The sequence below is a fragment of the Arvicola amphibius genome, chromosome 8, assembly GCF_903992535.2.
Source record: "Arvicola amphibius chromosome 8, mArvAmp1.2, whole genome shotgun sequence".
NCBI lineage: Eukaryota > Metazoa > Chordata > Mammalia > Rodentia > Cricetidae > Arvicola > Arvicola amphibius.
In genome coordinates this window covers 117,138,942-117,152,302 of record NC_052054.1, presented here as the reverse complement: position 1 = coordinate 117,152,302, position 13,361 = coordinate 117,138,942, and the positions used below count along the sequence as shown (strand labels likewise).

Here is a 13,361-nt window from a genome sequence, read left to right as displayed (position 1 = left end):
TTTTTGTTTGGTTGTTTTTTTGGTTTTTGGAGGCAGGGTTTCTCTGGAACTTTTGACCCTGTCCTGGGACTCACTCTGTAGACCAGGCTGTCCTTGAACTCATAGATCTGCCTGTCTCTGCCTCCCAAGTGCAGGGATTAAAGGTTTATGCTACCACTACCTGGCTGTTACTGTGACTCTTGGATCCTATCATATGTAAAGAAACTTTTTATAAATGAGTCACTAACTTAAGATGCTATGTTATGTCTTATATACAAGATTTAAAAGTCTAGTTTTGTTAATTCCACTTCCTTCTTGGGAATACATTTACTACCCTGACTTTCTTGGCTAGTCTCTGGCACACCTTTGTTTTATTGAGATTGAGACTTTGGACTTTACCCTTCTACTTCCCTTGCAGATAAAGTTAGTGAGAGAATCTTCTGATGCTGTACTTACTCCCGAGTTTGTTTCCCTCAGGTATGTTGAATCTAAAAAAGACAGAGTCACAGTAGTCTTCAGCACGGTGTTTAAGGATGACGACGATGTGGTCATTGGAAAGGTCTTCATGCAGGTATGGAGCAGAAGTCTTCAGGGGAAATTGTGCGGCAGGAAGTTAAATCTTTACACACGTGTACATAGCCACTATATGGAGTAGGGTTGTATGTAGTTCAGTAGTAGAGCATTTGCCTACTATGTACAAGGTCCCTGATTCAATCCCCAGTACCTGGGAAGATGGTAACAGAACAACATACATGTACACCATAGCATAGGGAAGACAAAGTTCTGTTAATGTTGGAACTTGAAGATGTAACAAACAACCCTGTCTTAGTTTGCGTCTTTGTTATGATAAAACACTGTGGCCAAAAGCATCTCAGAGAGAGAGGGTTTCTTTCACCTTAGACCTCCAGTCACAGTCCATCAGTGAAGGAGTCCAGGAGCTCCAGACCCTGAAAGCAGAAGTAAAGCAGAAACCATGGAGGAGTGTTGCTTACTGGCTTCTTCCCCGTGGCTTGCTTGACCTGCTGCTTCCTTATACAACCCAGGACCAGGGGTGACACCACACACAGTGAGCTGGGTCCTCACATCAATCATTAATCAGGAAAATGCCCCCACGGCCATGCCCAAAGGACAGTCTAATGGAGGCAATTCCTCGGTTGAGGTTCCTTCTTCTCAGACATATCTAGCTTTGTGTCAAGTTGACAAAACTAAACAGCATGGCCCCCACCAAACTTACATGAATGTTCTGTTTCTTCTTGATGGTTCTTCCGTTTTTCAGGACAAGGCAAGAGGGCGAATTAGTTTGGACTGAATATTAACTATCCTCCCTTCCTATGACGGAGTCCTTGATCTAAAGTGTGCTCTCATTTCCTTGTCTCTTGTGTTTCCTCAGTTTTGTAACAAGGTCTGCTCTTGGCTTAGTTTGGGTCCCTATCTTCAGAATGGTGAATAATGATTTGCAGAGTAGAGATAACATGCAGGAGCTGGAGTTGTGGTTGACTGGCAGGAGAGCCCTGCCACAGTTTGAATGAGTCAGCATAGATTGCTTCCTGCTTGGAAGGGTAGTAGGACTTAGAAGAACATTTTGTCATTGGGATTCTGGTACAGTGGGACTCGGCATATTGTAGACCGTTGACTGTGTCCTTTTGGCTGCTGGCCAGTCACTGGCTCTCGGACATGAGTTTATTGATCAGGAGGTATTCAGGCTGCTGCCTTCTGAAGTGGATCAACAGAATGTATTGTAAAGCTTTAATACATTTTCCTGTTCCCTGGTAGAATGATGAGTGTTGTTTTGTTTTGGTTTTTAATTCCGAAGCAGCCAGGCTTGTGGCCCAGCCTCTAATCCAACCACTTAGATGTCTGAGGCAGGAGGATTGCTGCAGGATGGCCTAGGCTACCGAGTAAGACCTTACCTCAGGTTTTTTTTTTCTTTTAAAAAAAACTTTAAAGCAGAATCTTTTTCTTTCTTTCAGAATAGACTTGAAATACTGCTGTGCTTAGCACAGTGAGGCTTTGTGTGCAAGCCTTCTACCAGCAAGGGAAAACTTCATACGCCATCCTTTTAATGGCTTTGTAGTGGAACTGACTAATCAGAAACTGTAACTTGGGGTCCCTTTGTGAAAAAGTGGAATCTTGACACTTTGGCATTTGATAGTACTGGGCTTCATGAAGAAAAGGAGGGTATGCATATATGACTCTTAAAAGTAAGCCCTTAGACAGACATTTCCTAATATTTTTCTGCAGAATTAAATGCAGTAGTTAAGAAATTAGACTAAATCTAGGCTAGCAAACTAATCTTAAAAGCTATAAATATAGCTTTCAAGTATAAATATAGATTTGGCTGGTTTAGGGATTGTGTGTGTGTGTAAACTTTTTTAAAAGTTTTGTTCCACTTGTTCCAGGAATATCCCAACTTGTTTTTAATATATTAAACAAATCTTACCTCCTAGAGTACTGCAAGTCTGCTCTGTAAGGTTTTGTAGAGGCTTTTGGTGGAGGGGGTATGAATTTAGACAATTTCTACAAAGTGCATGTGGCAAGGCACTTACCTAAATGGAAAGACAAGCCTATTGTAGTGGCTTTTGTTTGTGGTTCTCCCAGTGTTTCTAAATGAGTATTCCATGATGTGCAGCCCATCTTCTCTGCTACCTTCTCCAGATCAGAGGCTAGGGTAATTTATGTTGAATAACCATGGAGACCAAAATAAATCACCCAAGATTTTTCCTGTGTCCAAGAAAAGTTAGTTTTGTTTTTTTTTTTTTCTTTTTTTTTTTTCTTTTTTTTTCTTTTTTTGGTTTTTTCGAGACAGGGTTTCTCTGCAGCTTTTTTAGAGCCTGTCCTGGAACTAGCTCTTGTAGACCAGGCTGGCCTCGAACTCACAGAGATCCGCCTGCCTCTGCCTCCCGAGTGCTGGGACCGCCCGGCGCGTTGCTTTTTTTTTATTTTTTTGTTTTGTTTTCTTAAAACAGGCAACTTCTCAGCATGTAGCCCAGGCTAGCCCAGAACTGTGTTTACAGGGCTGTCTTCACATTTGTAGCAGTCCCTTTCCCCTGCCTCCCATGTGCTGGAATTACAGGGTCTGCCATCACAACTAGTAAATGCTTGTGTTAAGGCATACACTATGCTGCAGTGGGTGCAGTAAGAGAACACCCTAGGAATTTGCACGTTATCCTTGCACATGGGCCATGATGATCTTCTATGTATGTTCCAGTTGTAGTGTATGTGCACTCAGGTGAGCACTTCTGTTTTTAGACTGCTCACTATGCAGCCAAGGCTGGCCAGTAACTTGTGATCCTCCTATCTTAGTCTTCTGAGTTGTGGCATTACTGGTGTGTATGCCACTATGCCCAACTTGACTTACACCCTGATTTAAGATGCTCCCTTCATCATACACAGCCAGGATAATGTACTTTGTTGGAAGAAAGAAACAGTGCTGTTGGGCTTAACAGTTAGTCACTTGCCACCAAGCTCAGTGGCCTGATTTGAGTTCCATCCCAAGTTCCTACATAATGGAAGGAAAGAACCAACTTCCTAAAGTTGTCCTCTGATCTCCACACATGTGCAGTGGCACAGAGTAAATAAAATGTAATAAATATTTTTTAAAAAGAAATAGTGTGCTGGTGTTCAGCAGACATCCTATCAGAGAGAAGAAAGGGAAACAATCTGGTTGGTTTCTGTGCGACAGATATTAATAAGGACAGGGAGCTGTTTGCTGTTGCTATTTCAAGAGAAAGCAATGGAGAAGCAATGACATCAAGTTATCTAAAGACTATTTCCCACTGCAGAAACAGTGTTGACCAAATATGGGGAATGGCAAAGAGGAAGAGAAGGTGTCTTATGTAGCCAAGGATGATCTTGAATTGTTTTGTTTTGTTTTGTTTTTGTTTTTCAGTTTTGTTTTCTTTGTGGGAGGTTTTTTGAGACATGGACTTACTATGTAGCCCCGACTGTTCTGGAACTCTTTATGCAGACCAGCTGACCTCAAACTCGGAGAATCTGCCCACCTCTGCCTCTTGAGTGCTGGAATTAAAGGTCTGCACCACCACACCAGGCTGATCTTGAATTCTTGATCTTTTTTCCAAGTGCTGATTTTACAGGCATGTACCCTGTCTCCAAGTACCTTTCCTTTAGGGAATAAGGTATGTTGGGAAGGGAGCTAACTTAACACATTGAAACCCTTTCTCTACTCCATAACCCTGTAACAGCCAGGCAGGGTTATTTTCAGAGGCAATGTATAAAACAGGAGTCCCACATGATCTGTATTTTGCTTGGGATTTGATAGTGTGTCTTGGCTGGGTTTTATTGCTGTGAAGAGATACCACAACCACACAACTTTATATAAAGGAAACCATTTAATTGGGACTGGCTTATAGTTTGGAGGTTAATCCATTATCCTCATGGTAGGAGGCATGGTGGCAGGCAGGTAGCTGAGAATTCCTACCTCTGTCTGTATCAGGTGTCAAAAGGGAAAGTGAGTGAGCCGCTGGGCCTGGCTTGAGCTTCTGAAACTCCAAAGCCTCCCCCAGTGACACATTTCCCCCAAGAATGCTGCTCCCTATGAGCCTGTGGGGGCCATTTTTATTCAATTATATATATATATATATATATATATATATATATATATATATATATATAGTTTGATAAGCACTGTGCTTTTGTTAAGGTTCATGAGCTCTTTTATTTTGGGGGGGGGGGGTTGTTTGGTTTTGGTCTTTTGAGACAGCCTGTAAACTGGGACTAGGCTGGAACTGCCAGGGATGACCCTGAACTCCTGATCCTTTGGTCTCCACCTCTGTGCTCTGAGAGTATGAGCATGTGGCACTACCGCTGGTTTACTAGAGTTTTGTTAGGGGTTGTTTGGGGGCATGTAATCCATGCTAGCCTAACTTGATTCTCCTGCCCTACCCAGCTTCTTTTACTCTGTCATCTTTAGCCCTCAGGGAGGGGTTAAATTTGCTTTAAAGTTTTGATTGATGGATTTTTTTAAGATTTATTTATTTATTACATATACAGTATTCTGCTTGCATGTATACTTGCAGGCCAGAAGAGGGCACCAGATCTCATTACAGATGGTTGTGAGCCACCAAGTGGTTGCTAGGAATTGAACTCAGGACCTCTGGAAGAGCAGTCAGTGCTCTTAACCTCTGAGCCATCTCTCCAGCCCTGATTGATGAATTCTAAATAATAACAGATAAAAGATCTCTTAAACAGTACAATCAAAGGCCTAGCACCCAGTAAAAACATGGCATTCATGAAATTGGAAGTAAGAGATGAGGTGTGGGTGTACTGAGGTTATTGGGGCTAGATGATCAGGAGTTAGAAGTCCTTCTCATCAACTGGAGATATGGCTTAGCCGTTAAAGGCCAGTCTCATAACCAGAAGTCTTTCTTATCTATTTAGTGAGTTTAAAACCAGCCTAGCTACATGAAGTCCTGTGTCATGGTGGGGATGAAAGGTCATGGGGAAAAGGAAAGGAAGAAACTGGAAAGAAGGGGCAACCAAGGGAGCGGTGGGAAATTGTTCAATTTGTAAAGAGTTTTCTGTGTGCGTATAGAATTTAAACTCCAGCTAAACCCTGGTACTCGTCACCATGAAACTGGAAAGATTTCTTTTAAAAAAAAAAAAAAAAAAAAAAACTTTGAGGGACTTAAGCAGTGCTTAAGTTTTGTGTTTTGTCTTCTGAAGCAGTCTTCTCACTCTGCCCTGACAGGCCTTGAACTCAAGAACTCTCGCCGTGTTCAACGATCCAAGGGCGGGGGGGGGGGGGGGGGACTTGCACTGCAGCACTTTGTCACACAAAGTGTGCAGCACAGTTGAAGACATGGTGTCCACTTTCTGTAGTCTCCTTTTGAATCTTGAATGCAGTGGGAGCAACTGGCACTTGTAGCTGAGGTGGCTTTCTAGTTGTTGTTGTAGCTGAAGTGGTTTGGTTGTTGTTGGTTTGGTTTTTCAAGACACAGGGTGTCTCTGTGTAAAAGCTCTGGCTGTCTTGAAACTCACTTTGTAGACCAGGATGACTTTGCACTGACAGAGATCTCCCTGCCTCTGCCTCCTAAGGCTGGGATTAAAGGCTAGTGTGTCACTAGCACTGGGCCTGTAGCTGAAGTTTGACAGTTAATTTTTAGTTATCCACTGGTCCAGAGGACAACGAAGGTCTGAGCACATAGTATGGATAGAGTGCCACTCAACTCACTTGAACTTTCTCTCACTGTGTCTCCACAGGAGTTCAAAGAAGGACGAAGAGCCAGCCACACAGCCCCCCAGGTCCTTTTTAGCCACAGGGAACCTCCTCTAGAACTGAAAGACACAGATGCTGCCGTGGGTGACAACATTGGCTACATCACCTTCGGTGAGGCTGGAGAGTAGTTCAGTGGTGGAGTGCTTGCCTAGAACGCATGGCCCTGAGTTCAGTCCTCAGCGCTGCACAGAACAGCATGTGGCACTGCCTGAGTTCAGCCATGATTGACTCACTCTTCTTTTCCACTAAAGACACCAAGCTTCACTATGTCGGCCTTATGAGCTGGCTGATCGTGACAGCCGACAGCTCATTCCCATGCTGCAAAGCTGCAAAAAATGTCTCCTTTAATTCACCTTTAAGCTACAGGTGTAGCTTTCTGTCGCTGGTGAATACCTTTTTCTTCTACATTATGCTTGAAGTTGAGGTGTATCTTACAGTTATGGCGAGTCAGTTTCATGGACAGCAATACTTTCTTTACGGTACATGAGTCGTGGTAAACTTGGTAAACAGTGCATTTCTTAGCCTGATGTTTACTTTTTTTTTCTTTCTTCCTTCAAGTCAGGGTAAACTGAGAACCAGAGTCTTACCTTTCTTATCAGCCTTTCCTTTTTGGCACAGTTGATAGACTCGGTGCTCTGGTGTTAGTGAGACAAGTGTGGTGAGAGCTGGAACCCAGCGGCGGGTCTGCGCCTGTGCGTGGAGAGCAGCTCATCCTGCTAGGCCTGCCGTGTGCTTGGTTTTCATGGTCGGGAGATGTGTGTTTTTGGAACCTAGTTTTACTGACAGTCTATACTTTATCACCACAGATTCAGGGCAAGCAGCTTTGTTCCTAAACAAAGCTGGGATCTAGAGTTCAGAATAGAGTCCAGATTTGGATGAGTACCCAGGGTCATACCTGTTTTTTGTGCCGTGAGCTTCACTGTTTGCACTCACTGGCACTCCCTTGATTGCGTTGTCTATGATGGTAGCACACATGCCACCTCTAATGCCTTGTTTGTTTGTCCTGCTCAGTGCTCTTTCCTCGCCACACCAATGCCACTGCTCGAGACAACACCATCAACCTGATCCACACGTTCCGGGACTATCTGCACTACCACATTAAGTGCTCTAAGGTGAGGAGGCACCGGCATCTCTACCAGGCTATTGATTAATTCTCAGTAGACACTTCACATGGGGCTGGGGCGGGGAGCACTCAGCAATTAAGAGTACTTACTGCTCTTTCAAAGGACCCAGGTCCAGTTTCCATTGCCCATGTCAGCTCACAACCATATGTAACTCCAGTTCCCAAGGACCTTTCTGGCCTCCATGGATACATACATATGTGCATAAAATCATGCAGTCACATGTATACTAAATTTTTTAAAAAATCTTTTAAGAGTTCCAAAGGTCTTAAGAAATTATCTCTGGGTATCTCTTGGTACAGCCACTAGTAGAGCACTTGCCTCACGGTTTGGCCCCCCACAATAAGAGAGAAATGGGCCGGGCGGTTGTGGCGCACGCCTTTAATCCCAGCACTCGGGAGGCAGAGGCAGATGAATCTCTGTGAGTTCGATGCCAGCCTGGTCTACAAGAGCTAGTTCCAGGGGGCTGGAGAGATGGCTCAGAGGTTAAGAGCGTTGCCTGCTCTTCCAAAGGTCCTGAGTTCAATTCCCAGCAACCACATGGTTGCTCACAACCCTCTGTAATGAGGCCTGGTGCCCTCTTCTGGCCTGCAGGCATACACACAGACAGAATATTGTATACATAATAAATAAATAAATTTTAAAAAAAAAGAGCTAATTCCAGGACAGGCTCCAATGCTACAGTTAAACCCTGTCTCGAAAAAAAAAAAAACGAGAGAGAGAGAGAGAGAGAGAGAGAGAGAGAGAGATCAGTGACCCCCTCCCTCCCCTTCTCCTCATCCTGCCTGTAGTAGAAGGGTGAGTCTGTATCTCATATCTTATATTATTGCCTAACCCACCCTCACCCTCCCTTACATGCTCCTCAACATACCCCATGGCTTATCCCAATGAATACAGAGCTATTTTTCTAAAACATGATCCTGTTTCAGTTCCTCCTGTGTTTGCTCTTAGGCCTATATTCATACACGAATGCGAGCAAAAACATCTGACTTCCTTAAGGTGCTCAACCGTGCACGCCCAGATGCCGAGAAAAAAGAAATGAAAACAATCACGTAAGTAGTTAGAACCACCTTCCCACCTCAGCTCAGCAAGAAGCAGCGGTCTGGATGCCTGCAGCCAGGCGACTGAAGAGGCAGCAAAGTGAGAGGGAAACAGAAAGGGCTGGGCGCACACGGGATCAGGAAGAGCTCTCTGTCCAGTCTTCTCCTCGTGAGCTACAAGAATGACAGTTAGGGAAGCAAAACACGGGGCTTTTGTTGTTGTTTTGACTAAGAGTATGTTCTCTATGGGCTTAAATTTTCAAAGGCGAATCTCTTCTTCTGTATTCCTGGAAAAGTAGAGTCAGCCACTTCAGGACATGTAGTATCTGGAAAGGCCTGGAGCCAGCACCTCGTGTTCTTCCTGCTGGTCTGCTCTCAGCAGGAAAGGTGTGCAGGGCCGAGGCTGCCTTCGTCAGGGAGAAAGATGACAAGCAGAGCAGCTGTGCTCCAAAGACCAACATGGCATAAGACCTAGAGAGCTCACTCTAGTGTGGGTGGCAGTCTGAACACCTTCAGCGCCTTCTGGCATGTGCTGCCGTACCAACTTAGAATCCGTTGACATTTGAAGGTTCAACTGAATACTGAGAAATGGTAAGCGTTTTTCAGTAACAGGAGCATCAGGCTTCTGTATGCTTGGTGGGAAGTCTCTTCTGACTTTCTATGCTGCCACCCACAGCCTAAAGGTTGGTGCTCCATCTGACCTCTGTAGAGAGATCACATCAGATGCCATGTCAAGGTATGACAGCTGAATGGCATATCTAAAAATGCAAAGCTGTAGAAGAGGTGGACAAGTAAGGTTATGCCCAGAGAGGTCTGCAGTTTTTCCTGTCCCTCTTTTCCACCAGCGCCATTGTGTGACATGGAATAGAAGGCAGACTTGCTCTGGTGATGTGTCAGAACCACCTGTGGCATGAACCTGTAGCCCCAGCTACTGAGGCTGCTGGGCACTGAAGCAGGTAGAAAAGTTGAGGCTCGCTTGAGTAACATTAGCAAGATCTTGTCTCCAGATTCAAACAGGTGGGCTGGGAGGGGGCTTTGTTGGTGAAATGGCTGCTGTGCAAGCATGAGGACTTGAGTTTGGATATCCATCATCCATGTGTGAGCTAGGCATGGTGACACATGCTTGTAACCCTACCACAAGTGGATTGTAGGAGCTCTCGAGCCAGCCAGTCTAACCAGTCAGTTCCAGGTTCAGTGAGAATCCCTGTTTCAAAAAATAAGATGAAGAACCAGGCATGGTGGCACACACCTTTAATCCCAGGACTCACTTGGAAGGCAGAGGTATGGCCTCAGTGATTTCAAGGCCAACCTGGTTTACATCACAAGTTCCAGGCCATTCAGAGCTATGGAATGGGACCTTGCCTCCAAAAAATAAAAAAATAAAAGAAAGTGCCCAATTGAAGAAAATACCCATTGCTGACTTCTGGCCTTTACATAGAGACACAGATACAAAGCAAGCAAAGAAAAACAAAACCAGACAGAAGTGTCCAAGAGCGGGATGTTAAAGTAGTCCTGGGACTGCTTGCATCACTGTGTTCTGTGGCTAACACGTGCTCCTGGTGGTTGCTGCCATATTGGACAGAAAGGGGCAGGAATTGATCCCTGCCCTGATGAGGAACCTAAGGAAAGATGGGTCCTTTACAGGAATAAGTTCAGTTGTTCAAAAGCCTGCTAAACATGGACAGATTAATGCAGGCCTGCTATAGGTATGGTTCTGAGCTAGAAGTTGCCTGTGGAGTCAGCATTCTGCAGTACTCTGCTTATCTTGTGGGGAAAGGACCATCAAATAGTTTGTTTGAGGATAGGCAGTAAACATGGAGAGCTGCTCTTGCTCTTTTCTGTAGTTCTCAGTTCTCTATTCTAGGCTAATTACCGAATACCCTTGGGGTGGGTACCATTTGCAGGCTCTTTGGGCGTCTAGTATCCCTCTGGGAATTTACTGTGTAGAAGAGGACACCATAGCTCAGACACCCAGAACCAGCCAAGTGTTCTCTGAACCAGAGTGTAACTTAGAACATGACAGCAGAAACGTCTTTAACCTTTAACTTTTGAAGTTGGGTTTTTTGAGACAGAGTTGCACTCTTGGCTAGCCTGGAATTTACAGAAATCCACCTTCCTCTGCTTCCTAGGTGCTGGGATTAACAGCATATACTACCACACCTGGCTAATGTTTTTAAGTTTTTTTTTTTTTTTTTTTTTTAAGATGGCTTTGAATTTCCTACCTCCTATTGAAAGGTTAAGGAATTGTTACCTCAGTGAGATCAACTGGGTCGTCTAAGCTATCTGAAAGCTAGAGAAAAGTGGGCGTGGTGGCCCATGCTTTTACCTGCACTCAGGAGGCAGAGGCAGACCTAGTATCCATAGCTAGTTTTAAGCCATCCAGGGCCACATAATGAGACACCATCTTAAAAAAAAATACAATTTTCCCATCTGCTGGCAACATCCAGTGCTCTTAAGGGCTTTTGCATGGTGTTATTTAGTATTGAGTCAGGAGTAGTGAAGCCGTTCTGTGAAAGCTGGATCTTGACCAAGACCTGTGGCACCAGCACCTTTGACTGAAGACTCTCTGCTCCCTTGTAGTTACTTGGTATCCCTTGGGCATTCCGCCCCAGGTCTAGAGCGTAGGGTTTGGAAGGAAAGGACATATGGAACAGGTCTTCACACTGTCTCTGCTTTTGAAGGGGGAAGACATTTTCATCCCGCTAACGCTTGGGAACTGAGGAGGAAGCTCTGTTGATGGAAGGCTGGACCGCTTGCTACTGGATAATCGTAGCCCTTCATGTTGCACCTCTCCAGGTTCTTAAGGGATTCTCCGTTTGGGTTCCATTTTGTACGAGTTTGGCAAATAACCTGCAGAAACGAGCTGTGCTTGCAAGGACTTCATAGTTCCCAAGAATTTAAGAGAAAAAAAAATTTCCACTTGATCAACTTAATTCCCTTCTTTTATTTTTCCCTCCCTCATTCTCCTTCCTTTTCCCCTTTTCCAAGCTGTTTGCTTTGCAATATGTTACTGGTAATGAGTTGCAGATAATGCAATCTTAACTTGTTTTCTTCTAAGTATTTGAGTTCAAAACTCCTGTATCTAAAGAAATACGGTTGGGTCATTAATAAAGAAAATCTTTCTATCTTACTTGAGGATTTGCTGGGTTTCTGGACTGAGTCCAAAAGAGAAAAGGGTGGCCCTGCCCTGCCCTGCCCTTGCACCAGCAAGCCCACATAGTTTGGAGCCTGTCTTCACTGCGGGAGGCTGGTTGGTAAACCGTAAACCTGTTTGTCTGCGTTTTGTTTTATTGGTCTCACTTTGTAGCCCGTGTTGGCCTCGACCTCCCCAGCATGCCTCAGCTTTCTGAGTTCTGGGATTTTAAGAACGGGACACCTTTGTTTTGTTGTTGCTTATTTGAACATGTTTCGTGCATTGTTAAGCTTGGTTGCTGATACCACCCAGCTGAAACTCCCTTAGAGTAACAAATTAAAATGTTTTCTGGGGCTGGGGAATGTGCTTCAATTGATGGAATGCTTGCCTAACCTTTCACGAATCCCTTGGTTCAATCCCCAGCACCATATAAACTAGGTTTGGTGGTGCACACCTTTAAATATTTTTATTTTGTCAGGTAGTGGTGGTGCACACCTTTAATCCCAGCACTTGGAAGGCAGAGGTAGGCCTCTGTGAGTTCGAGGTCAGCCTGGTCTACAGAGTGAGTTCCAGAACAGACTCCAAAGCTATAGAGAAACCCTGTCTTGGAGGAAAAAAAAAAAATGTGTATAAATGTTTCGCATATTTACACATTAGTGCATGCATGTGTTTGTGTGTTTGTATGAGTGTGAGCACCAGGTAAGGAAAGGGTTATCAATCATATCTTTTTTTTAGAGATTTTTTTATTTATTATGTATACAGCATTCTGTCTGCATGGATGTCTGCAGGTCAGAAGAGGGCACCAGATCTCATTACAGATGGTTGTGAGCCACCATGTGGTTGCTAGGAATTGAACTCAGGACCTTTGGAAGAGCAGGCTTTTAACCTCTGAGCCATCTCTCCAGCCCCTATCAATCATATCTAATGCAATTGGAGTTACAGCTGGTTTTGAGCTGCTCTGTGGGTCCTGGAACCAACCCAACCGCTGAAGAAGCAACAAGTGCTAACCACTAAGCCACCCCTCCATCTGCTATAACATACACCTTTTATTCTTAGCACTTGGAGCGGGGGCAGGAGGATCAGAAGTTCAAGATTATCCTCACCTGTACGTGCATTTGAAGCCAATCCAGGCTACAAGTGAGACACCCTTTCAAAAAAAAAAAAATGCTTTCTGTCTGGGCTGTGCGTGTGTGCATTTGTGTATATATGAGAGATTGAGATTTGGGTGGGGGCTGGTTGTTTGGTTTTAAAATAGGGGCTCCCTGTGTAGTCCATCTGCCCTCACTCAGATCCATCTGCCTCTGCTTCTCAGTGAGCACTGGAACTAAAACTGTTTGTTCTTCAATCAAATAATAAAGGGCACTGCCTGAAATGAGGTTCTGCAGGACGTTGGTGTGTGTTCCAGTGTGGAGCTGATGCCTACTGACTGGCCACACTCCCTCGCACATTCCACTATAGGAGGTGCTTGCTGAATAGATACCTGGGAACCAGAAGAGCGTGCTGTCCCCTAACAAGATATTGGGGCCAAAAATAAAATTTGTTTGGTAAGGTCTTGTCCTGAGAATTTGAGGGGTGTCATGATTAAAGACTGTTCTTTTGTCTCCATTTCAGGCAGTGTGTCTCAAACTAGTTTGATAGTCATAGCCACCTCGACTGTATGTAACCAGGTTTGTTTTTCAGATAATGATGCATTTGCTTGCATGCATGTTGGACATAATAAAGCAAGGGCCTGTCACCTTCCCATGGTGACAACTTGAGTGATTGTAGCCCAGTATCACACCAGTAAAGTGACATGTTTTGTGTGTCCACCTTCTTCACATTTAACCAGTTTATTCAACATTGTTTGTGCCTTT

General features: G+C 44.4%; 1 protein-coding gene across 2 annotated transcripts in view; it reads left to right on the top strand.

The window, feature by feature from the left end:
- Arpc2 (actin related protein 2/3 complex subunit 2) overlaps positions 1 to 11,505 on the top strand; it is a 30,845-nt gene extending 19,340 nt beyond the window's left edge. For both annotated transcript variants that reach the window (XM_038339475.1, XM_042055531.1), the window contains 5 exons: positions 457 to 550; positions 6,199 to 6,325; positions 7,226 to 7,326; positions 8,287 to 8,387; positions 11,057 to 11,505. In XM_038339475.1, coding sequence (XP_038195403.1) covers positions 457 to 550; positions 6,199 to 6,325; positions 7,226 to 7,326; positions 8,287 to 8,387; positions 11,057 to 11,081 — 448 coding nt within the window. In that variant the 3' untranslated portion in view covers positions 11,082 to 11,505. The remainder of the gene's footprint in view (positions 1 to 456; positions 551 to 6,198; positions 6,326 to 7,225; positions 7,327 to 8,286; positions 8,388 to 11,056) is intronic.
- Positions 11,506 to 13,361: the final 1,856 nt, after the last annotated feature.